Source organism: Caretta caretta, chromosome 24 (genome assembly GCF_965140235.1).
Source record: "Caretta caretta isolate rCarCar2 chromosome 24, rCarCar1.hap1, whole genome shotgun sequence".
Classification (NCBI taxonomy): Eukaryota; Metazoa; Chordata; order Testudines; family Cheloniidae; genus Caretta; species Caretta caretta.
Genome location: NC_134229.1, coordinates 175,043 through 200,345, shown reverse-complemented (window position 1 = coordinate 200,345; position 25,303 = coordinate 175,043). Strand labels below are relative to the sequence as shown.

General features: G+C 48.3%; 2 protein-coding genes across 14 annotated transcripts in view; one reads left to right on the top strand and one right to left on the bottom strand.

Moving 5' to 3' along the window:
- Positions 1-1,173: 1,173 nt before the first annotated feature.
- MSTO1 (misato mitochondrial distribution and morphology regulator 1) lies at positions 1,174-19,889 on the top strand. Of its 8 annotated transcripts, none has more exons than XM_075122915.1 (15): positions 1,174-1,458; positions 2,208-2,337; positions 2,641-2,710; positions 3,312-3,387; positions 3,521-3,729; positions 4,917-4,984; positions 5,968-6,109; positions 6,269-6,386; positions 6,481-6,615; positions 6,911-7,063; positions 8,227-8,358; positions 8,686-8,870; positions 9,234-9,338; positions 9,448-9,563; positions 19,692-19,889. In XM_075122915.1, the coding sequence occupies exons 1-15, from the start codon at positions 1,366-1,368 to the stop codon at positions 19,730-19,732; spliced, it is 1,773 nt and encodes a 590-aa protein (XP_074979016.1). In that variant the 5' UTR covers positions 1,174-1,365; the 3' UTR covers positions 19,733-19,889. The 8 variants fall into 8 exon arrangements, with proteins under 8 accessions (XP_074979016.1, XP_074979015.1, XP_074979014.1 ...); XM_075122914.1 differs by lacking the exon at positions 19,692-19,889 and adding an exon at positions 9,845-10,186 and having other exon boundaries at positions 1,176-1,458; XM_075122913.1 differs by lacking the exon at positions 19,692-19,889 and adding an exon at positions 9,842-10,186 and having other exon boundaries at positions 1,181-1,458.
- Positions 10,394-25,303, bottom strand: part of LOC125625852 (GON-4-like protein) — a 58,666-nt gene continuing 43,756 nt past the window's right edge. For 3 of the 6 annotated variants that reach the window (XM_075122908.1, XM_048828397.2, XM_075122909.1), the window contains exons 23-32: positions 23,316-23,497; positions 22,715-22,912; positions 22,094-22,237; positions 21,492-21,635; positions 20,918-21,037; positions 20,453-20,566; positions 17,038-17,245; positions 15,338-16,166; positions 13,447-13,549; positions 10,394-10,972 (exon numbers count right to left, since the gene is read on the bottom strand). In XM_075122908.1, coding sequence (XP_074979009.1) covers positions 10,823-10,972; positions 13,447-13,549; positions 15,338-16,166; positions 17,038-17,245; positions 20,453-20,566; positions 20,918-21,037; positions 21,492-21,635; positions 22,094-22,237; positions 22,715-22,912; positions 23,316-23,497 — 2,192 coding nt within the window. In that variant the 3' untranslated portion in view covers positions 10,394-10,822. Of the gene's footprint in view, positions 10,973-13,446; positions 13,550-15,337; positions 16,167-17,037; positions 17,246-20,452; positions 20,567-20,917; positions 21,038-21,491; positions 21,636-22,093; positions 22,238-22,714; positions 22,913-23,315; positions 23,498-25,303 lie in introns of those variants that run through there. The other 3 variants (XM_075122911.1, XM_075122910.1, XM_075122912.1) reach the window with 3 other exon arrangements.

Sequence of the window (25,303 nt, the reverse complement as noted above, 5' to 3'; positions counted from 1 at the left end):
TCTCAGGCCAGGCGGGGTGGGCGGGGGTGTTACGGGGCTGGCGCTATAGGCGGCCTGGAGGGAGGAGATGTCTCAGGCTCGGCGGGGCGGGCCGGGGTGTCACGGGGCTGGCGCTATAGGCGGCCGGGAGGGAGGGAATGTCTCAGGCCCGGCGGGCGGGTGGGGGTGTCACGGGGCTGGCGCTATAGGCGGCCTGGAGGGAGGAGATGTCTCAGGCTTGGCGGGGCGGGCCGGGGTGTCACGGGGCTGGCGCTATAGGCGGCCTGGAGGGAGGGAATGTCTCAGGCCAGGCGGGCGGGCGGGGGTGTCACGGGGCTGGCGCTATAGGCGGCCTGGAGGGAGGGAATGTCTCAGGCCAGGCGGGGGTGTCACGGGGCTGGCGCTATAGGCGGCCTGGAGGGAGGAGATGTCTCAGGCCAGGTGGGGCGGGCCGGGGTGTCACGGGGCTGACGCTATAGGCGGCCTGGAGGGAGGGAATGTCTCAGGCCAGGCGGGGCGGGGTGTCACGGGGCTGGCGCTATAGGCGGCCTGGAGGGAGGGAATGTCTCAGGCCAGGCGGGGCGGGCGGGGGTGTCACGGGGCTGGCGCTATAGGCGGCCTGGAGGGAGGGAATGTCTCAGGCCAGGCGGGGCGGGCCGGGGTTTCACGGGGCTGGCGCTATAGGCGGCCTGGAGGGAGGAGATGTCTCAGGCTCAGCGGGGCGGGCCGGGGTTTCACGGGGCTGGCGCTATAGGCGGCCTGGAGGGAGGGAATGTCTCAGGCGGGGCGGGCGGGGGTGTCACGGGGCTGGCGCTATAGGCGGCCTGGAGGGAGGAGATGTCTCAGGCCAGGCGGGGCGGGCCGGGGTGTCACGGGGCTGGCGCTATAGGCGGCCTGGAGGGAGGGAATGTCTCAGGCCAGGCGGGGCGGGCCGGGGTGTCACGGGGCTGGCGCTATAGGCGGCCTGGAGGGAGGGAATGTCTCAGGCCAGGCGGGGCGGGCCGGGGTGTCACGGGGCTGGCGCTATAGGCGGCCTGAGGAGAGGGGGCCGTGGGCTCGCGGGCCAAGTGGGGCCCCTGCTCGCGCAGGCGAAAACGAGGTCTCGCGAGCTCCCAGCCCGTCGGGCGGTGGAGTCTACGGCCGGGGCAGCCCAATCGCAACCGGCGCGAAGATTGACAGCCGGCGAAGTCGCACGTGACTGTGTTGCTAGGTTACATGACCCGGTCGCTGCTGCGCCGCTTCCAATCAGGAGATGGCCCGCCTACATTTTGCGGCATTAGTTGTGGATTGGTGAAACTCTCTCAAATGACAAGTACTTCAGCCAATGGGACCAAGTCAGTAGTCAAAGCCCCGCCTCCAGGCCGTCCCGGGGCTGGCGGTTGAAGTATGTTCGAGGCGGGCAGGACCCCGCGGCCGGCGGTGACGCTGCAGCTGGGCAGTTACGCGGGGTTCGTGGGCGCGCACTGGTGGAACCTGCAGGTGTGGAGCCTCCTGGTCCTGTCTCGAGCCGCCCCTACGCCCCGGCCCGGGCCTGTCTCGGCCCCCCCCACGCCCCGGCCTCGGCCCCCGCCCCGGCCTGTCTCGGCCCCCCCCACGCCCCGGCCCCGGCCCCCGCCCCGGCCTGCCTCGGACCCCCCCCCACGCCCCGGCCCCGGCCCCGGCCCGGGCCTGTCTCGGCCCCCCCCACGCCCCGGCCCCCCCCCCCCACGCCCCGGCCCCCGCCCCCGCCCCGGCCTGCCTCGGACCCCCCGAGCCGCCTTCCCCGGCGCGGGCCCGGCCCCCGCCCCGGCCTGCCTCGGACCCCCCGAGCCGCCTTCCCCGGCGCGGGCCCGGCCCCCGCCCCGGCCTGCCTCGGACCCCCCGAGCCGCCTTCCCCGGCGCGGGCCCGGCCCCCGCCCCGGCCTGCCTCGGACCCCCCGAGCCGCCTTCCCCGGCGCGGGCCCGGCCCCCGCCCCGGCCTGCCTCGGACCCCCCGAGCCGCCTTCCCCGGCGCGGGCCCGGCCCGCCTTGTCGGCATCCCGCTCCCCCGCCGCGCCCGCCGGCCGAATCCCCGCCCAAACGCGCTCCCCGGCCTCGCGTTGCCTGCCCGGGCCATCTGATCTCGACGCCTGCTCGCCTGGCCCCTCCGGCCGGCGGGAGGCCGCTGTGCGGGGCGTGCCGGGGACTGGCAACTCCCTGGGGCCGGGGCGCGGCCTCCTGCTCGCACCGACCGTCTCTCTCCGCCGCAGGATGCTGCGTGGTGCCGTGACTCGGAGGCGGCGGGGCGCGAGATCTGCCCCGATGTGCTGTACCGCGCTGGGCGGACCCTCGGCCGGCCGGAGACCTACGCGCCGCGCCTCGTCCTGATGGACTTGAAAGGTGGGCGGGGGGCTGTTCGCTGGCGGCGTGCGTGCGGCCCTCCTGCCAAGGGTCCGGGGAGCTGCCGGGCGAGGACTGCGCCCAGTGGGGCGGGCATCCCACCAGCTCGTGCGTGGCTGACTCTGCCCCGGCCCTGCTGTGGCGCTAGAAGCGGCGCTTCACCCCCTGCCTGTGCAGGCTCGTGATGCCTAGTCGGGCAAACCTCTTGGGGGCGGGGTTCATCTGGGCTGGAGAATACGGTGGGCTTTCTTACTGTCTTTAGCCCCAAGTACTGCAAACCCTGTGACCTGTTCTCTTGTGCAGGAAGCCTCAACTCTCTGAAAGAAGAGGGATGTTTATATGGGGACATGAAAAGAGACACCTCGGTAGCTTGGTGAGTGTTACTATTTCTTTCATCCTCTTAGCTGGAGAGGTTACTCTGCTGCAACAGTGTGGGGTGGGGTGCAGGAGAGGTTTGGGTTGTGGGCTCTGGCCCAGCGACTTTTACCTGGAGCTGCTCCGAGGTGGCAGCGGCGCACAGCAGGGTCAGGGCAGGCTCCCTGCCTGCCCTGGCCCTGTGCCTTTCGGGGAGGCAGCTGGCACCATGTCCCTGCCACCCCGGGGGGGGAGGGTGCAGAGGGCTCTGCATGCCTGTGGGTACGGCCCCTGAAGCTCCCATTGGCCGCGGTTCCCCGTTCCTCACCAATGGGAGCTTCAGGGGAGGTACCCACAGGCAAGAGCAGCACATGGAGCCCTCTGCTCCCTGTCCCCCAGGGGCTACTGGGACATGGCGCTGGCTGCTTCCTGGAGCAGAGTGGGGGTGGAAAATCCATGGCCCAGATCCAAAGCCCTGACGGGCCGTAGTTTGCTCACCCCTGTACTAGACTGTAAGCTCTTCGGGGGGGGGACTGTCTTGCTACATGCCCAGTGCGATCTTGCTCTCTGAGGCTCCTTGTGCTCCTGTAGTACAAATAATGAGGGGATTTATTTTTCAGGCCGGGTAGTCTGTCGACTCATCAAGAAGATCCTCCTGCAAAGAATCTTTTTCTACAAGACCTCAGCAAACTGGAGGTGAGAAGCCAGAACTCAAGGTGTAGATACTGAATGGGTTTGATTTGTATCCTAGAACCAGAGATGCTAAATTAACAGAGTTTTGGTCTTGACAACAAGCTTTGTTAGATATAGTTGCTTTTCTTGTTTGTAGGTTTTGGTGTCTAGACCAGAGGTGGGCAAACGACGGCCCACGTGGCCCAGCCCTCGGCTCCTCCCTGCTGTTCCCCCTCCCCCACAGCCTCAATGCACCGCGCCACACTCTGGGCAACCGGGCAGCCCAGTTGCAGAGCCGCGGCCTGACCCGCCGCTCTGGGCAGTGCGGCTGCAGCGCCGCCAGCCACTGGTGCTCCAGGCCGTGTGGTAAGGGGGCGGGGGGAGTGGATAGAGGGCAGGGGAGTTTAGGGGTGTGGTCAGGGGTGTCGATAGGGGTTGGGGAACAGGGGGGTTGGATGGGGCAGGAGTCTGGGGGGGGCAGTCAGAATGAGAGGAGGGGTTGGATGGGGCGGCAGGGGGTAGTCAGGGGAAAGGGAGCAGGGGGTGGTGGATGGGGCAGGAGTCAGGAGGAGGGGCCATCAGGGAGCAGGGAGGAGTCCTGGGGGAGCTGTCAGAGGGCGAGAAGCGGGGGGGTCAGATAGGAGGTGGGGGGCCAGGCCACACCTGGCTGTTTGGGGAGACACAGCCTCCCCTAACCAGCCCTCTGTACAATTTTGGAAACCCAGTGTGGCCCTCAGACCAAAAAGTTGGCCCGCCTCTGGTCTAGACCTTTCTACTTCCTCTACACCATGTACACACTTGCCCAGATCCTGTTGATCTTCCTGCTTGCTTTTTTGTAAAAGAACATGTGGTTGGAATTATTTCCCCCTTAAACCTTCCTAAGGCCTTTCTGAACATAATACCAGCAGAGCAGCTGACTTCTCCATGTCTCCAGTGACAATGCTCAAGGGCAGAGAGACTGAGAAGCTGCAGTAAAGGCAAGACTATCAGAGGGAGGCCAGTACACACAAATGTAGATTCTGGATTTATTATTGGTGATAGGTATAGGAGGGAAAGCTGTTCTTGCACAAACTGTGAGAAAAGTATAACTGTAAGTGGACCAAAGGCAGCCATTAGCATTGCACCAACAGTGGTTTTTTTTTTTAAGAGGGTTCAAGAGTTGTGAAAGGGTCTTCTCTCTAATGTTCAGCTGTCTGTGCAAATCAAAGGTCTTCTGTTTTGATGTGAAAGAAATGGATGAAATGTTGTCCAAATAACACATCTCTGTAGCTTGTGTTTTACAAATTCAGGCTGAAGATCTACCATTAGTGTCCTTGATTAAGATTGCACTCCTCCCCTAGTGCCTTGCAGCATGCATCACAGTACTGCTGTTTGTGTGAACCACTTTGGGGTCGTTCAGGATAAAATCATTAGAGAAATAAATAAGACTTTATGAATGTACAGTGTACCATAGAAGCACAGATGTAGAACAATGTTCCCAGCCCCTTCCCACTATATTGCCCTGTTATCCATTTACAAGTGAGGCAATGCCATAATAAAACCTGTCTCCGGAGCTTTTTGTTGCAGGGAGGCATATCCTCTGATGGAGACTTCGGTCCCAGAGCTCTTCCTCTCAGTAAAGGTATGTAAGTCTTCGGTGCCTATATGTCTGTTTAGGTGAAAGATCACAGGAATGGAGAATTGTAAAGCGAGTGAAATGGGGAAGGGACTTCATTGCAGTCAATCATGAGCTTAGAGAACATAAGTATGTCCATTCTAGGTCAGACCAAAGGTCCATCTAGCCCAGTATCTTGTCTTCTGACAGTAGCCAATGCCAGGTGCTTAAGAGGGAATGAACAGAACAGGTAATCATCAAGTGAGCCATCCCTTGTTGCCCACTCCCTGCTTCTGGCAAAACTAAGGCTAACCACCATTGATGGACTTATCCTCCATGAATTTATCTAGGTTTTTTTTTAACCCAGTTATAGTCTTGGCCTTCACAACAGCCTCTAGCAAAGAGTTCCATGGTTGACAGTGCGTTGTGAGTAGTAGTACTTCCTTTTGTTTGATTTTAAACCTGTTGCCTTTTAATTTCATTTGGTGACCCCCTAGTTCTTGTGTTATGAGGAGTAAATAACACTTTTTACTTTCTCCACACCTGTCATGATTTTATAGACCTCTATCATATCCCCCATTAATAGTCTCTCTTTCAAGCTGAGAAGTCCCAGTCTTATTAATCTCTCCTCCTATTTTAAGTCCAAATTCATCATACTCCCTCCTGTGGCTGCTTTCCTCCATTGATTGGTTTTGTATGCTGGTATTCAGCTCTAAAGCACTCTATTTAGCACAAAGTATAATTTTACACACAGGTAATAGTTTTATAATAATGCTATTCCTGTTGCTATGAATCTGTGACAGAGGCAGGGGTTTGGGATAATGCCATGGTGTGAAGGGCACAGGAAATAAGTGTGGGACTAGGTTACCAAGAGAATTGTGTGTAAAGTACTAGGGCCTTGGCTTAAAATCAAAAACACTTTAGCAGAGAGCCTTGTGATCCCATTGTCTGGGTTATTAGAAGCTAAGTGTTGGAAGGTGAACCTTTATCTGTAAATGTTCTTTTTGCAGATGTATCTCAGCTCCCTAAACAGCTGCTTGTTTCCCAGAAGGGTCACCAGTTGGAAGGCAGCGTGCAGGTTTGGTCTGATTACCTCCGCGTGCATCTGCATCCCAGAAGCATCTTCATGATACATCAGTACAACTATGATGGGTATGTTTATTTTACTTCAAATGCAAACTGAGGCAAAGTGGTAGCTTCACAAAGGGGCATGGCTGCTGACTGCAATTTAGGGATCAGCCTAACTGGATACTTGCTGAAAGACACAAAAAGAGGGAGTGGAGTTAAATGCTCACCTTGTCCTTCTTTTAGGGAGTCCAGTCAACTTGAAGCCTTTGGACAAGGTGAAAGCCTCCTGCACAACTCCACTTACCTAGAGGAGCTGGAAGATAGATTGCACTTCTACGTGGAAGAGTGTGATTATCTGCAGGTACATGGGGCTACATTTACCTGACCTGTTTAGGGAACTCTGCCAATTGAACTTTTGGTAGAAATTCAAACACTATTTGTCCCTTTTGGTGTAGGGTTTTCAGATTCTGTGCGACTTGAACAATGGATTTTCTGGAGTTGGAGCTAAGGTGACAGAACTGCTCCATGATGAGTATTCAGGGAGAGGAATCCTGACATGGGGACTGACTCCAGTCATTCATAATGTTGGGGTAAGTATGCAGTGGAAAAAGAGTGTGCCTGATCTCCTGAAATTAGTGCACACGTTCTGACTCAGGCTGCTTCCTATAAAACAGATATTGAGAAGGAAGAAGATAGAGCAAAAGAGTGTCTTCGTGCAGTGAGTACTGCAACAGTAGCTGCCCTTCTTTGTGCCTCACGTAGCACTTTTACTTCCAAAGGAGCCTAAGGCCAGGGCAGATTAATTTGGGGGCATCATGTTTAATTGCTAAATTGTTTAAGTGCCAAGCAGAGCTGTGTGGATTTTTTGACATCTTTTGTCCGCAGGTGTCCTGGAAGGATTTTTACAGGCTGATGAACACAGTCCTGGGAATTGTCCATCTCTCCACTCACAGCTCACTCTTTTGCCCACTGTCACTCAATGGAAGTCTGGGACTCAAACCAGAAGCCCCTGTTACACTCCCATATGTACATTATGATGTGAGTATACACGGTCACTGACTGGGCACGCAGACTGGAAGCTTTTGGGAACATTTTCTGTCTGGAAAGGCCTGACCACACTAGTGTATAGAGTCAGAACTTTGTGCCAGAAGGGCTAAATCCTCCCATGCTAAAAAATAAAGCTCATGTTCTATATAGGGGGAAGTTCTAAATAATAGTTTGTCTCTCCAGACCTGCCTAATCCTATCCCTAATTTTGAAGTTGATTATGTAACTCCATCTCTGTATATTTCCTCAATTTTAAACCTACAACCCCTTAGTTCTGGTCTGTCCAGTGACCTTGGCGATCTATTTAATAACCCTTTGATTACTCACAGGCCTGAAGTATTTACCAGGTGTTTTCTGCTCACACATGAGCCTACATTCCAATTACCTTTGATGCCATTTACTGCACTCTCCATTTTAACTCTGGGTTATGGCCCTTTACATTAGTTGTAATAATTGCAGGTTCCTGAATTGTCTCACACACTTACCTTGTGTTGTAGGTAGAGCCCGCCTGGATACAAAATTTGTATACACAGCTGATCAAGTATGGTCTGTGGATATAAAGCAGATATCCACAGATTTGCAGGGCTCTAGTTACAGGACTAAGATGGATTCATTCACATGATTGAATTCAGTTTGCAGTCTCAACTCTTGTTTAACTGGTTCAGTCCAAGGCTGGAGGTAATGCATATGGGTGACTGTACAGGAAATCTAAATTGGTGCAGCATTGTAATTGCAGGCAGACACTGGCTCATTCCCTTCTGATTTAATCAGCTTTTTACAATGCTAGTTGAAGTGCAGAAAGCTCAAAACTTTGTAGATTTCAGGACTGGGTCTCAGTGACCTGAGCCCCTCAACTGGGAATGCACAGCAGAACATATGGGATGACCATAACACTATTCTGTCATTTGAAAAATTACTAATGAGATAATCAACAATAGCAGTTTTTTTATTAAGATTTCTACTGCATGAATGTCAAGTCACTCGGGCTTTAAACTGTAACAGTTTGTATCCTTAGGGCTGTTCTGCTCTGCCTTGGTCATTCCAAAGAGAAACTGCTTTTAGTTGGTTTAGTTAAGGAATGGAAGTGTCTGAAATTCAATCTTAAATGACCTTTTCCTCCTCTAACTTTGCTGTGGTTCAATTGTTCTTCTGTAGGCCTCTCTAAACTATCACAGCAGTGCAATCTTGGCAACAGCATTGGATACCCTCAGTGCTCCATACAGGCTCCATTCTTCCCAGTTCTCCATGGTACAGCTTGCAGATGCATTTAACAGCTCTGGGAGAAAGGTAGCGTTCTTCTAAAGGAAATCATTAGTGGCCACAGTGAAGCTGGAGGGGCTGAATAGTGTAAGGTAGAAGTAATATGCTGAATGTGTTACTGTAGCTATTCTGTTTCATGCATGTCTTCTGTTGAGCATTGTTCCCACAACTCTCACTGGCAGAATCTTTCCTCTTGCCTATAAATTGAGCCTCTGTGTATGTAGATGTTATATAACATGCTGCATTGTCTGCTGGTAGTTTTGGATACAGATCTCTTGCAGGAGTCCCCATGATCTCCAGAAAAAGCTGAGATCAGATTATTACAGACATTTCTATTGGCCTGTTCTCTCTCAGGTTGTGGCTGCAGGGGCTGCTGTACCCTTTCCTATGGCATATGGTCAGTCTCTCCCAGATGCTTTGTGCAGCTACCAGCTTGCAGTGCCATGGACACCATTGTCTTCGTGTGGGGAGCAAAAGGACAGCTGCTGTTTTGCTCAGTCTGTTGTGCTGAGAGGAATTGGCAAAGAAAATCTTATCAGGTAAGAAACAGCTAGATCAAATACCTGTCTTTCAGAGCTGGCCCCTATCCATGGTGATCTCTGACAATAGGGGCTTCTTAAGGGAGGGACTCTGGCCTTTAAATTCTTACTGGTCCAAAAGAGCTGAAGCAAGTAACCTTTAGGATATGTGGAAGGCCTGCTTTGCTTGTCAGGTTATCACTTGACAGGCTGGCATCAATAAGGAAGAATCTCTTGTTACTAAGAATTACATTGTTCTAGTACGTGTGGCTGGTTTTAGATCAGGGTAGAACCATTCCTGGGCCCCTGTGGCTCAGCCACACAGTTACCAGCATTTTAGTTCAGGCACTCCTACAATATGCATTTACTTGTTTTTCTTCGTAGTAATCTTCCTCCAGGGTCACAACCCAAGTCTGCCCTACATGTTTGTGAAACTGGGGAGGAGGTTCTAGGAAGCTACTTACGTGCTCGGTGCCCAGGGACATTCAGGTCGGTGATATGCTCTGACTAGCCTGCTTGGGGGATGGGGTCCCTGATTGCTAATTATGAAATTTCTATAGTGAATTTTGGATAATTCTTTCTCCTTTTTCCTTGGCAGCACCTCATATTTGCTTCAGGGCCCATGTAAAGTGTTACCCCCATACCCCCAATTTTTCTCTGCTCTTCTAAACAAGCAAGGTTTCCTCCTGGACAAGCTTCCTAGGTGCTCAACAGGTAAGATCCTTTCTCATACCCCTGTATGTGAGGAAGGGGTTAACTTTTAAAAAAAAAAAAAGCTTGAACTTAAGGTGCCAGCTTTTGAATACCTCCCTCTAAAGCTAGCCCTTTTCTAGCTGTTGGAGTAGGGCCAGTGCATGCCAATGGCACTGTCCTACAAGCGCTCTCAAGACCCCTTTCCCTGGTAGAACACTTATTTTAAAAGTAGAATGGGAAGGGAACATGGTGACATACTCTGAATGTGAGATGTTTCAGGGGAGATGTTTTTTCCACAGCAGTCGAAAGCATCCCTGTCCTAACAGCACTGCAGTCATCACCTGCTCTGTACAGTGCTCTCAACAGTTTATATAAGGAGCTGCATCGAGTGGATGTACAGCGCTGGGCTAGCTTCTTCTCTGCAGGCGTTGAACTTTATGATTTTCAGGAGGCCCTACATGAGCTAAGAACGCTGTCCCAATGCTATAAAACAAGCTCGGAGTTTGATGAATCTGAAGAGGAAGCAGACTCAGATTAACTCTACCGCTTATCACTTTAGGAAGAAGATAAACTTTGATTTTTTTTTTTTAAATGTTGAACTAGGGCACTGGCTTTTTAAAGAATAAAATGTTACTGCAAATTAAGTGACAGTTGTGCTGCATCTGTTACATAGAGAGGGTGGCTTTAGACCTCTGTAATTCAAGTATGAGACTTACCAGTTTACATCAGCATTGTCCATTATTTATCACAACAGAATTATGCTTTAGAATGAGACTGAACAATAAACATGGATCATTTCAGCTTATAGCCTTTCCAGATATAAAAAGGGGACAGTAATGAAATTTACAAAATTTGAATGTGGGAAAGCATTTACTTCATCTAACAGGACACATCTTATGATACAGTAATTACAAGTTTTTTATTGCTGTATCTGCAATAAATCATGAGGATGTTCAATTTAAATCTTTGTTACACAGAGAGGCAAGGCCTTGCCCCAGTGGAATCTTTTTAAGTTTTAGTCATGCAGATCACATTTGCGGAATGAAAAGCTGCCAGGGTAACATTATCCTATTAATTGTGTATCAAACATTAGACCTGTGCTCCTGTAGAATGAATTTAGTTGGTTATACATGTAGCAAGATTATCCAAAATATTAAGGTGCCATTTTAAGTTACAGTCCTGTGCAAATATTCCTGCCTCCACCAGAGCTTCCCTCTAGCAGCAAACGGGCTAGTACCTACATTTGTGATGTACTAGTTAGTCCACCAGCACAAAGGTGTTTAGTCATCCTGTTCTTCTTCAGAGAGGAGCAGATCCTTATCTGACAGCTGGTCAGTATTGCTGGTGCTTGTTGCGTCTTCCTCATCCTCAGAACTTCCATCATAGGATGTATGGAAGAGCCTCATCAATTCCCTGAAGCGGTGGGACACCTGATTATGGAGAGAGACTTGAGATTAAATGGCTCATGCACAGTGGGGCAGCTTGTAGGTCCCACCCATACATAGCACTAAGATTGGAAATTACTGTGAAAGCAGAAGCATTTAACACACTCCAATCCCATCACAGGAGAAAGAAAAGTAGTACCCAGGAACCATTTTAAAAATACTGGACACAAAAGCAGTTAAGTTACAGAGTTGAGCTAATTATCTAGTGCAGGGGTCAGCAACCTTTTAGAAATGGTATGCCAAGTCTTCATTTATTCACTTTAAGGTTTTGCATGCCAATAATACATTTTAACGTTTTTTAGAAGGTCTCTCTCTATAAATCTATATATTATATAACTAAACTGTTGTCATATGTAAACAAGGTTTTCAAAATGTTTAACAAGCTTCATGTAAAATTAAATTAAAATGCTGATCTTACGCTACCGGCCTGGGGTTCCATTCACCTAGGCCAGCACCGGGCTGAGCGGGGCCTGTGGCCAGCACCCCAGCAGCCAGAACCCCAGACCAGCAGTGGGCTGAGCAGGGCCGGTGGCCGGGACCCCAGACAAGCAGTGGGCTGAGCAGCTCAGCCTACTGCCAGTCTGGGGTTCCGTCCAGTCAGGGTCCCGGCCCTGTCCACATAAAGTAGGTACCTACCTTCTCCCTGGTTCTAGCCATTCTCTTCCTATCTCTGCACTGAGAACAGGCCTGGGAGTGAAGGGTCTGGCTTAGAGCTAGAATGAAGGAGGGGGCTCAGGGTTGGGGCAGGAAGTTTGGGTGTGGAGCGCTTACCTAGGCAGCTCCCATTTGGTGCGAGGGGTGCAGGTGGGAATGTGTGTGGGGTGTGGGTGTGCAGGAGCTCCCATTTGGTGCGAGGGGTGGGGATGTGGGGGGTGTAAGAGTCAGGGCAGGGGGCTGGGGATGTGGGGGGTTGTGCCAGAGTCAGGGCTGGGGTTGTGGGGGGGTTCAGGGGTCAGGGCAGAGGGCTGGGGTCATGCGGGTGCTCCCAGCCCCCTGCACAGCAGGAGGCTGGAGGGAATATGCCGATTCCACCCCCTTTCTCCAAGGTCCCTGGAGCAGAGAGCATGCTTCAGCTCCACTTTCCCCTCTCCCCTCTGTAGCAAGGGCCATCAGCTAATCGGCCACAGGGAGGGAGAGGAGAAGGGGCAGGAACCCAGCACACTGGGGGAAGCTTGCCTGTCCTGCAAGGAGAGAGCGGTGGGCAGAGAAGAGCAGGCCGGGCAGGGCAGGATTTTTAATGGCACACTGCTGTCTGCCGGGTTAGGCGGACAGCAGTGTGCCATTAAAAATTGGCATGCATGCCATAGGTTGCCAACCCCTGATCTAGTGTTAATAGCAAACAGTGTGAAACATCACAGAGCTTCCTCAAGGCAAAGCCTTTACAAAATCAACCTACAGGGGATTTAGGCACATTAGACATTCAAGAGTTTAGGCTAGTACATGATGGTGGGAAATACCACTGGGGTCACGATATCGCTGAACAGCTCATAACTCTGCTAATGCACCATCCTAAATTCCAAAACCTTGTGCAATCACAGTCCCAGCACTCTTCTGCACAGACTGATAAGCTATGCAGGTGGACTTTTTTTTTCCATTTTGTGGCACAAGGTATGCTTGGCACCCAGGCTAATGCAGTAACCATCTCTCAGTCCCTTAAGCCAGTGGTTTTCAAACTTTTTTTCTGGCTCCCCAGCTGAACAAAATTGTTGATGTCCGCAACCCAACAGAGCTGGGTTGAGGGGTTTGCGGTATGGGAGGGGGTCGGGGCTCTGGGGTGGGACCAGGGATGAGGGGTCTGGGGCAAGGGCTTACCTCCAGCAGCTCCCAGTCAGTGGCACAGCTGGAGTGCAGAGGCAGGTTTCACACCTGTCCTGGAACTGCGGACCGCGCTGCACCCCAGAAGCGGCCACCAACAGATCCCGCTCCTAGGTGGAGGCACGCAAATACCTCTCGCCCGCAGGCACTGCCTCCCACCCCTCAGCTTCCCAGCCAATGGGAGTGCAGAGCCAATGCTGGGGGCAAGGCCAGTGCACAGAGCCTCGTGGCCACCCTGCCTAGGAGTCGGACCTGCTGCTGGCCGCTTCTGGGGCACTGCACGGTGTTGGAACAGGTAGGGACAAGCATGTCTTAGCCAGACAGTACCGCTGACAGGACTTTTAACAGCCTGGTCAGCGCTGCTGGCCTGGGTCGCAACCCACAGTTTGAAAGCCACTACCCTAAGCAGTGGTGCTCAAAATTTTGTATTAGTGACCCCTTTCACACATCAAGCCTCTGAGTGTGACTATTTTATATTTAATACTATTATAAATACTGGAGGCAAAGTGGGTTTTGGGGGTGGAGCGGACAGCTCAAACCCCTACCCCACATAACCTCGTGACACCCCCCCACCCCCCAGTTTGCAAACCCCTTCTTAACAGCTTTCAAAATGATCTGCACCCCTCTCACACACAAGCACTTACCTCACTAGCAGTTTTATTGCCCAGTTCCTGTGAGATAGCACTGAAGGTTTCCAAGTGGGCTCCTCGCTCCTGGCAGGTGGTAAGAATGACACGATCGGCCTCCCTGTAAGCAATACATCACAGTTATGGACACAGCTTGGAGCAGGAGACTGACCCTACAGCCACCTCAAGAATGAAAAAAACCCACCAGTGCACTTCGGCCTGAGTCAGGGTGGGATGCACAAAGGGACTTAGGTTGTTACAATGCTGAGCATCACGGTGTCTAACTTTTAGGTGCCTAGAAAAAAAAGTCACAGGAACAACTCTGCAATCCCCAAAGCCCAAGTTAGCCACCTATGGTGGGCCTTAGACTGCACCTCACAAAGCCAGCACAATAGGCCAAGAGTCACCTAATCTAGCCACTGGGAAATACGAACCAGACCTCTTTCAGAGATAGGTACCCAAGTCTGGGCTGCACAGAAGGCATCTAGCTCTGCTAGTGAGTCATACAATGGAGAAAGATTGGTGCTTGGCTGCTTAAATTGCGTACAGGATTTGAAACAAAAGAGCCAGTGTGTGGGGGGGAGGATGGGGGAGGAGAGGGGCAAGACTACCCTTGCAATCTTTAGCCTAGTGCATAAGGTACTCATCCAAAATGTAGGAGACGCCCCCTCTCCCCCTTCTGAGGGAGAAGGGATTTGAGCAAGGATCTCCACCTCCCACAATTGTGCTAGCCTTGGCCATGGAGTCACTCTTACATTCTCTAGCTTAGTTTAAGTATTCCATTGTTTAATTAGCATAGAACTTCAATAGGAGAGACCGAGGGAGTGCCACATCAGCATAGTCCATACCCTAGTTGTTAGGGTACTATTCCTTCTCTCCCTTAGGAGGGCATATCCTTGAAATAAGGATCAATAACATTGTGGTCGAGTATCCTAGCCCCTAGGCTAAAGATTACAAGGGAGATCCTCCCCGCAGGGCTATACTGCATGAACTCACCAGAAAGGGTGGATCTGGTAGGCATGCTCAGAGGTGACCTACCAGATTGGGTCCCCTACCTACAACTTGGGCAGCCACACACCTATCTTTCCTTGTTTATGAATCTCGGTGAGGCTTAGGTGGGACACAGGTGTGTCCAGATGCCTATCATAGGGCAGTAGTGTATATGCATATGCAGGAGACAGCTGTCTAGAGTGAGGCTGTAGCACACATGGCCCAAGAAAAAAAAAAAAGTTGGGCACTGAGTAAATTTAGGTGCAAGAGTTAGGCAACAGCCAAGCAGGAGTTTCGTGAATATAAGGTGTGCCTAAAACTAGGACTTCGGCATCTTCATGGCTCTCACCCTAAGTCTCTCTCTCTCTCTCTAGTGGCCAGCTTCACACAATGTGCTTAGCCTTTCTAGGGCAGGGGCATAGGCAGCGGGTCGCATAGGCAGGGGGAGGCGCTGCCTCCCCAAACAGCCAGGCACGACCCCACCGCCTGCCGTGATGCTCCCTGCATGCAGCTGTGGCTCCAGTAGTCCCCCAGGCTCTGAGTCCATCCCCCCAATAAGCCGGGGCTGGGAGCTAGCCTCCCTCAGCCAGAGGTTCACACGCTGCCCATGTGCAGGGGGGCTCCTAGAGAAAACCCACTTCTTTCCCAGCCCAAAGTATTGGACTTATTATTAGAACCTGCCTGAAACAAGGCAGTATGTTTAACAGCTGGGATGAAAAGTGTTATGCTGCTGTTCTGGGCTGCTCTAGTAAGAAACTAGACGGGAGAGCAAGAGGAAGATAGATGAGAAGACACAAGGAAAGACATCAGGAACAGGGGAGACAGCAAGATGGAAAAAAGGGAAATTATAGCAGCTGAGAGATAAGCCACTGCAGACACAGTATAACAGGAACATAAAATATGATGCACGAGCACATACCTGGTCCAGAGAACAACCTTCTCCCCAGTAGAGCTGACTTTGCTATTCTTTGCACACACGGTGGCTTCCATGATTTTCTGCTGCTGCTCATCCTCCCTTTGTCCCATGTCGGAAGGAACTGCTCTACATTCCAGCTCTTCAAACTGTTGCTGCACCTTGAAGCAGCAGTTACTTTCATCTGACTTTAATCTGATCTGTGATTCCCGGCCAAAAGGAGAGACTCCACTGCAGCCAGTACCATCTGCTTCTGATAGTACATGGTCACTGGGGACCTGCAAGTGGACATGCTTTTCCAGTGTCTTCAGCTTGAGTTTTCTAACTGCTCCCAACCAATTCCTCCTCACTTCAGTTTTTCCTTCCAGAGGGAAAGATAATCTCTCCATTTCTCTTCCTCCTGATTTTGAAGGAGCGTGTCCAGGTTTAACTGATGACTTGAACTGAAGGGCTATCTTCTGTTGTGAGCTCCTTCCAGGAAAGCGATCAGCTCCCGTGCAGCCTGTCCTTGTAGCTGAATCAGACCCTAAAACATGCTTGGCAAGGTCCAGGGAACCCTCTCCAGTCCCTCCATATCTCTGGTTTAATCTTGTCTCACTATCACTTCCTAGACCAGAAGGGTTGCTTTCGTTCTGTTGAGGCAGCTTTATATTAAATCCAGAGTCAGTAATTCCAGTTTGACTTTCTTTTGCAGTGTCCACGACAGCAGTGACCCCAGCTTTTGCAGAGCACAGAGGGCTTCCCGTAGAGCTCAGTTCTAGGACCCTGCTATTAGGCAATGCTCCTTCAGAAGAGACACCTCTGCAGCAGATCAACTGTCCTTCTAGTTGAGATCCTGCCCAAGAAACCCCACAAGATTAGAAGGAGGAACTTCTGAAGGATGGAGATTTTAGATTGGAGCACAAAGAGAAACCAGAGAACATGGTTTTAACCTCTGCTGTGTTTTGCACAGATCACTCCCCAGTGCAGTTTCCCTAATTATGTTACTGTGTAAGAGTGCTGGGTGCAGAGGTACATCACAGCTAGCGAGACTCTGAATATCCTGTGCCTGTAAGAAGGTGTTGCACATGCTAGTATCCCAATGTGCACTAGGTGCTGCCTGCCCCTTAATACTTAAACATGGAAAACAAGATGGCATCTCCATATGTGCTAGGTACCATGGTACACAAACGTAGAATCTTCTCCAGCAAGTTGTAATCCAACTGCATTTATGGACAGGAGGGGTATGCCCCCTTAGTGTATTTACACTGCCAGTCATCCTGTGTATTTTGATCGCACAGGCGGGGACCGGGGAAGAGAAAAGAGAGAATAACTAAGTACTCTGGATAGATGGAACTGCAGGGAAAAGTGTGCTGGCAAGGAGAGCTTACATAAATTAGTAATTTTGTGGAGCTGGCAGGAAGGCTCTCCAGTCCCATGGAGGGGAGAGTTCCACAAACAATCCATCAGAATAGTTTAGATTTGATGGGTGTTTTTTGTCCAGGTGGGCTAAGATGACTGACATGGGGGCAGGTATACTTTGTAGATTGGGTATTTAGGCCACCTAGAGCCAAAGTGAGGCACATGGAAGGAGCTGAATTAACAACTATTTCTAATCATCCTCATTTTAACCTCAATGAATCTGTATTTAGACACTCAAGACCCATCCCAATTTGTCTGCAAAATTTACACAGTGACAGCTGCCCATGCATATGACCTTCACAGACCTGAAGCCAGGGAGTCTGCTTTCCTAGACATGGTTTTTGTTCTGCTCTGGCCATTCTCCACTTCATCCCTGTACTCCAGAGACTCCTCTGCAGGCTCCTTACATGTCCCAAGCTCCTTCCCTTCAGGCTGAGGGCTTAACTCTCGTTGAGTCAGGCTGTTAGTGAGCTCTTGAGAATCTTTATTTTTATAGGGTTTGCTATCACACACCTGCAGATCAGAAGAACTTCACAGATTACAAACAGACTCTCAGTGTATCTGACCAACCCGTAGCACCACAGCTCGTGTAGAATCATAGAAACAATGGAGCTGAAAGGGCCCTCAAGAAGTCCAGCCCCCTGAGCTGAGGTAGGACAAAGTAAACTTAGACCATCCCTGACACATAGTCTTAAAAACCTACATGATGGGGTTCCACAGCCTCCCTTGGAAGCCTATTTCAGATCTTAACTCCCCTTATCAATAAAAGTTTTTCCTAACATCTAACCTAAATCTCCCTTGTTGCAGATTAAGCCAATTACTTCTTGTCCTATCTTTAATGGACAGGAAGAACAACTGATTACCATCCTCTTTACAATAGCCCTTAACATATTTGAAGACTGTTCTCAGGTCTCCAATCTTCTTTTCTTAACACTAAACATGACCTGTTTTTTTTAAACCTTTCCTCACAGGTCAAATTTTCTAAATTTTTTTTTCTTTTTTTTGCTCTCTTCTGGACTCTCTCCAATTTGTTCACATGCTAAGTGTGGTCCCAGAACTGGTCCCAGTATTGGCCTCCCCAATACTGAGTAGAATGGAACAATTACCTCCCATGTCTTGCATATGACACTCCTGTTAATATACCCCAGAATGATATTAGCAACTGCATCACATTGTTGATTCATAGTCACTTTGTGAGCCACTATAACCCTCAGATCCTTTTCAGCAGTACTACTGCCTCCCAGTTATTCCCCATTTTGTATCTGTGTTTGACTTTTGCTTCCTAACAGTAGTACTTTGCACTAGTCTTTTTTTAATTTCATCTTGATTTCAGAATAGTTCTCCAATCTGTCAAGATCCTGTTGAAATCTAGTCCTCTCCTCCCAAGTACTTGCAACTCTCCCAGCTTCATGTCATCTGCAAATTTGATAAGCATACTCTCCACTCCATTATCCAAGTCATTAATGAAAATATTAAATAGTACCAGACCGAGGACTGACCTCTAAGAGACCCTGATAGATACACTCTCCCAGTTTGACAGCAAGCCACTGATAACTACTCCTTGAGTACAGTGTTTCAACCAGTTGTGCACCTATTCTTAGAATAAATTCATTTAGACTGCATTTTCCTAGAACCCTCACTATCCCCCCGTCCAAACTCAGCCTTCAACTTGGTGGTTTATGTACTTTGTCTTTAGGAAACCAAACTTCTATATCCATGAGCAGATAAAGGTTCAGCTTACATAGTGTCTAAGCAAGCTTCCTCCACACAGAGTCTTACCTCTGTTCTGGAAGAGCACAAAAATCTCAATTATTTAACATGGCAAAGAAGGATAGTAAAAGGGAATGGAAGGTGTATGGGAAGAGAAAGGTTAGCACAATTAGAGCTCATAAGAGGGAGGTGCTTATTTTGGTGGTTCCCCTTTGGATTTTTGTTTTAATTAGGACTGTCAAGTGATTAAAAAAATTAATTGCGATTAATCGCGCTGTTAAACAATAGAATACCATTTATTTCAATATTTTTGGATGTTTTCTACATTTTCAAATATATTGATTTTAATTACAACACAGAATACAAAGTGTGTATTCTCATTTTGTATTTATTTTTATTACAAATATTTGCACTGTAAAAAAACAAGTGTTTTTCAATTCACCTAATACAAGTACTGTAGTGCAATCTCTATCATGAAAGTTGAACTTACAAATGTAGAATTATGTACATAAAAACCCTACATTCAAAAATAAAATAATGTAAAACTTTATAGCCTACAAGTCCATGCAGTCCTACTTCTTGTTCAGCCAATCTCTCAAACAAGTTTGTTTACATTTATGGGAAATAATGCTGCCTGCTTCTTAATTACAATGTCACCTGAAAGTGAGAACAGGCATTCACATTGCACTGTTGTAGCTTGCGTCACAAGGTATTTACATGCCAGATGCGCTAAAAATTCGTATGTTCCTTGATGCTTCAACCACCATTCCAGAGGACATGCGTCCATGCTGATGACAGCTATGCTCCATAATCCAAAGCAGTGCGGACTGATGCATGTTCATTTTCATCATCAGGAGTCAGATGCCACCAGCAGAAGGTTGATTTTCTTTTTTGGTGGTTTGGGTTCTGTAGTTTCTGCATCAGAGTGTTGCTCTTTTAAGAATTCTGAAAGCATGCTCCACACCTCATCCCTCTCAGATTTTGGAAGGCAATTCAGGTTCTTAAATCTTGGATTGAGTGCTGTAGCTATCTTTAGAAATTTCACATTGGTATCTTCTTTTCATTTTGTCAAATTTGCAGTGAAAGTGTTCTTAAAACGAACATGTGCTGGGTCATCATCCAAGACTGCTATAACATGAAATATATGGCAGAATGCGGGTAAAACAGAGCAGGAGACATACAATTCTCCCCCAAGGAGTTCAGTCACAAATTTAATTAACGCTTTTTTTTTTTTTTTTTTTTAAACAAGCATCATCAGCATGGAAGAATGTCCTCTGGAACGATGGCTGAAGCATGAACAGGCATATGAATATTTAGCGCATCCGGCACGTAAAGATCTTGCAACGTCAGCTACAACAGTGCCATGCGAACGCCTGTTCTCACTTTCAGGTGACATTGTAATTAAGAAGTGAGCAGCATTATCTCCCGTAAATGTAAACAAACTTGTTTCTCTTAGCGATTGGCTGAACAAGAAGTAGGACTGAGTGGACATGTACACTCTAAAGTTTTACATTTTTTTTTGGTTTTGAGTGCAGTTATGCAACAAAAAAACCTACATTTGTAAGTTGCACGTTCGTGATAAAGAGATTGCACTACAGTACTTTATGAGGTGAATTGAAAAATACTATTTCTCCTGTTCATTTTTACAGTGAAAATATTTGTAATAAAAATATAAAGTGAGCACTGTACATTTTGTATTCTGTGTTGTAACTGAATTAGATATACTTGAAAATGTAGAAAAACATACAAAAATATTTAATAAATTTCAATTGGTATTCTATTGTTTAACAGTGTGATTAATCATGATTAATGTTTTTAATTGCGATTAATTTTTTTGTTAATCACATGAGTTAACTTTAAGTAATCAACAGCCCTAGTTTTAATACATTACAGTCTGGAGACAGGAAGAACAAGCCTGGGTGGATTATCAGAACAGACACCAAACAATGGGATACTCAGTACAACTGTTCCTTTCCCACACCATCCCAGTGCTCAGCCCCTTCAACTGACCTTACAGCTGGAATGGCTGCAGGTCCTCCTCTTGCTCTTCTTTAATTTGGGGTCACTGCTCCCTTCATGGCAGGAGCACAAACATTCCTTCACCCCATCCACCCACTCCATCTCCTGGAAATAAACACACCAGCTGACATGGACTTTCCTGATCCACACAGAGCACTGCACAGATAACACATGCACACCAAACAGAAGCAGATCACAGGCTGGCCAGACCACAAAAAGAGCCAGAGCAGGGCCAGTCTGACAAACCCCAGGGAGAACTAAAGCAAGTAAATTGCCAACAGAGATCAAAGCAGGTGAAGTTTGGGCAGAAGCATTTTAATCCCTTTCATCCTGTTGTCTAACACTTTAGAGACTGGGACCATTTCTACACAGACACATTTGTCGTCCTAGACATGTATTTGCCTGGAGCATGGAAGAGGCCACATGCTGTGGGCTATTCAGATATCCCAGTCCCACCTTGTCATTGTTCTGGCCTCCAATCTCTTTCCTCTTTTTATTTTTCGAGGCTGTGTGCATCTTGGGGGTTTCCTCCTCCTCTTCTACATCTGGTAACGACACCTCTTCAAACCCATCAAACTAAAAGAAGCACAGAGGCTGTGTTACCAGCACAGCAAAGGGAGCTGTCAGTAGGCTGAGCTTTCATACTCTCTCCTACAAAGAGAAAAGGAGTACTTGTGGCACCTTAGAGACTAACAAATTTATTTGAGCATGCGCTAAGGTGCCACAAGTACTCCTTTTCTTTTTGCGGATACAGACTAACACGGCTGCTACTCTGAAACCTCTCCTACAAAGGGCTTTCTTTGCATGAAGCCCCATTTCAGGACAGCGTGACAAGTTTACAATCTTGTCAAAAGTAACAAGTGCTGAAAGAATTTGAAATTTCCACCCCAACCATTCCCAGCCACCCACAATCCCAGATCTTTATCCCATCTCTTCCTTTCTGGGTCTGTAGCCTCCCTATTAAGCCTCTCAATCTGAGGGATCCAAGCCTCCCTACTTCTCTCTCCTAGTTTAGAGAAAGGGTCTCCACCTCATACTCTTTCTCCTCTGTCCAGTTGATCTCCTCAAAGTCTCCCATGCGGCTGGCTGATGGACGTAAATGATCAAAGAAGATGGAGAATTCATCCTGCAGGTGATCATGTCCTTTCAGCAGCTGCCACATCTGGGTCTTCAACTGTGGGAGAAAACTCTGGAGTAAGATAATGGTGGAACATGGCAACGACTTCAAGGTCTGTGCAACAAACAAGACCCTTTGCTAGAAACAAACACAAAAGCTCAGGCTCAGTGTTACCACTTGTACTATAGTTCATTTTTGGATCAGAGTACTTCCAGGAATCATCCTGGCACTGAAGAATCTCCCCAGAAATTCTAGGCAGAGGTTACTTGAGACAAACTAAAGCATCAACCTGCAAGGTGATAAAAGCAAGGTGGGAAAGAGAAGATACATAGGGGCCAATTAGCTGTACAATCTTATGGAGGTAATGATAGATCAGTTCTCTCTGCTCTTACTCCAGCTGGGGGTATCTCTCAAGGCTGCAATCTGAAAGTCAGAGGGGAAAGCACGATGGGGTATCTACCTCTGCATTCTCAGGGCTGGCTGATGGGGAGGGGAATACATAGAAGTTTGGTTACCTCTGCAATGTCCTGCGGGAGGCAGTCTGCGCAGCTTTGCAGCACTTTGATTATCTTTTGATGGTGGGTGGGATTTTCAGCAAAGCAGATTTCCAGCTGCCTGAGGAACTTCCGGCTTTTGTCAAATGCTTGCTGCTCTTCAAACTGACCAGAGAACAAGGAGGACCTTTTCACTCCAGACACACCAATCTATATTTACAAGCATTTCTAATCCGCTTTGAGAAGCTAAGCAAAGTATATATGCTCCAGCCAAGAGTTTTATAACTCACTTAGGACTGCGGACTGCAGGGCTCAAACAGAAAACTGCAGTGATTGGAAATTGGTTTCAAATCTCTAAAGGCTTAAGAGATGCAGAGGAGAAGTTAAAATAGGCCATATGTTTTCAGTAAACAGTTCAGATTTTTAAATCTACAGATATACCAAGTTACGGAAGGCTGTAGCTGTGCATCATGCTGCAGCATTCCTCAGCACTGTGGAAGATTTTATGGAAAAGTTAATTAAATAATTAGCACCTCCATCCAATTTATCCCTGGCTCTATACTTAATTCTTCCTCCATTCCTGCAAGGCTCACTACATTTGTCTTCTCAATCTCTCCTGTTTGCTTCTTCCCTTTTACTTACCAATCCACACTCCAGAGCTTGCTCAGGCAAAAGAAAGGCAGCAAAGTCTGTGAGCAGCTGCGGCCACTCCTGCAGCAGGGTCTGGAGAGTGGAATACAGATCCACAGCAGTTGGCTTGTGGGTGCTGGTCTCAAATTCATAGATAACACGAAGGAAGTCTTCATATTTCCCAGGCGCATTCCGCAAAGCTTCGCGCACCTGCAAAGCACATCAGACAGTTATGAGACTTTCTCCCTGCTTATGAAAACTCAGGAGGAAAGAAAAGTTAATTCAATAGCTTCTTCAATACTCAGCACTTATACATTACTTCACATTTTCAAATTGCTGTACCAACAAACAAATTATTCTCTAGATTCAGGAGCATGGAATGATCACAAGAGACAGAACTGATCCCAAGTGGGTTACAAATTTTTGAAACACATCAGATCTGGATGGATTCTTCAGCTAAGTGGCTCAGGTGTTAATTCTGTTACAGAGGAAACATTTATCAGGAAATGATAACCGGAAATGCCAGAAATTTGATTATTTTTATTTTAATAGACATACAAGACTCACATTCTGTCTGAGGACAAAGCTCTAACGTCAGCCTATTCGTTCTTACCCTGTTCAGATAGGCCTGTGCAAATGCCAAATCCTTCTGTTCCCGGAGAGGGTCTCTCGCCAGAATCTCTTCATCATAAAGCAGCAGCAACTTGGAGGTGTCTTTGCTGGCACGAGTCCGTCCCCTCTTATTCCTGGCTCTGTGGGCGTTCCTGTTTTTCCCAGGCACTTTGGCATTCTCATCTGAAAGCACAGTCCCCATGCAAATTCCTCATTCCAGGGAAATGCAAAACCCATTGAGGTTGGTGCTGTGGACCATGCTGACTGCCAGGAAAGGGTTCCCTTCCTTTTATTCATCATTAGGCCCTGACCCCCAGGCATACTCCTGTCCTGCCAGAGCAAGGATTGTGTTTGTGGATCATATAAGCTCCCCTTTATTTTGTGGGAGACCACAGAAAATGAATGTAAAGAGAGAAGTGAACTTTGTATTATACATTTTACTGAGTATCCTCATCCCATTGAGTCAGCAGAACCGATTTCTTCTCTAGAGTGTGGAAACACTTGCCTCATTTTCATGGTCACTGAATCCCTTCCAAACTTACAGCTCAAACACACCCAGTTAGCAGAGACCATGAGATAAAGACCAGTCCAAGGCTTTGATGGGGAGACTGAATGAACAGAGTACATCTGATCCATGTTACTAATATGCCTCACATTCTCATATTTTGGAGAGTTGGGGCACAGCAGAGCTCGTATCACAAGGGATGAAGAGTAGGAAAGATGCTTCAGTGGTGAGGGCACTAGCCTAGGATTTAGGAAAGACAGATTCAGTTTCCTGTGTGATCTTGGACAAGTCACTTAACCTCTCTGTGGCTCATTCCCCATCTGTAAAAGGGGAATAAGAACACTTCCATACTTCACAGGAGTGTCATGAGGATAACTACATTAAAGATTGTGAAGCACTGAGATCCTCTGATGAAAAGCTCTATATAAAATCTAGGTATTATTTATTATTATTATTATTCATGAGGGTCTAGGTCTCTGCCTCTTCCTGGGCCTGCTTCACAATCTGGGAACGCGCAGTCTGCTTTTGGAAAACAAATAAAAAAAAAAGCCAGAAGATCACAGATCTGCTGGATTTAGGATTATTTTCAGCATCACTAGCTTTATCTTCCTCCCCATTCCTAAACCCTGTGTTTCTGAGTCCTGCTTACTGACTTCACTTACACGGGGATTTTTTTAGTCTTGTTAGCAGGTTCTGCTGTGATCCTAACATATCTGGATTCTATTCTGAATCATACAGAACAAGCAGCTCCATTCTGACTTCAGAATCTTTATTATCAGTGATGTCTGATGAAGAAAGAATCCCAATGGTTTTTCAGTTCCCAGGTTGAGCCACCGGAAAACTCATCTTATGACCTGTACATTCAAACAATAACACATATAAAGGCCAGAAAGAGACCTTGGAACCCCACAATCTCATTTACGCGGTCACTTTTCAGAGTATAACTGCACGGCAAGTGGATGGATAGGAAGGGACTGCAGAAGGGCCCAGGCATTGCGAGGGAACTGTTTTTATAGACTCTTGTTTTTCAAAGCCTCTTTTCCAAAATCAAGACAACACTGTTAAACCATGAGGAAATTACACACTTGTTGTTTTGCTGCAGCAAACCAGTTCTGTCATCCCCATCCCCTCCGTGACAGTCTGTACCCCTATGTTCACCCCTTTTACAAGACTATGATAAATTTTGTACAAAGTATACCTTGTGAGGTACCGTTTGAAAACTCAAATTGCTGATCATTATTGTCCTGGTAAAATACATGTGGTAACATTGTATGTAAAGTTATAAAAATCTACTCTATGACATTACTAATACATGTTCCAAGTTTAGAAAAGCAGCCACAAACCAGTTCCTCAGAGACAAAAGGCAAACTGATGCCTCAGCCAGGTGTCAACAAAATCAATAAATAACAAACAATAATAAACAATGGCCACATAAACACCACCCTATACCGGAAACCTACTGACCGCTATTCCTACCTGCATGC

Bases quoted from the DNA above. Each gene is read 5' to 3' on its own strand.
- MSTO1 (XM_075122913.1), top strand. From the start codon at position 1,366: ATGTTCGAGGCGGGCAGGACCCCGCGGCCGGCGGTGACGCTGCAGCTG. The intron at 1,459-2,207 runs GTGTGGAGCCTC...TCTCCGCCGCAG, and splicing joins CGCACTGGTGGAACCTGCAG to GATGCTGCGTGGTGCCGTGA. The intron at 2,338-2,640 runs GTGGGCGGGGGG...TCTCTTGTGCAG, and splicing joins CGTCCTGATGGACTTGAAAG to GAAGCCTCAACTCTCTGAAA.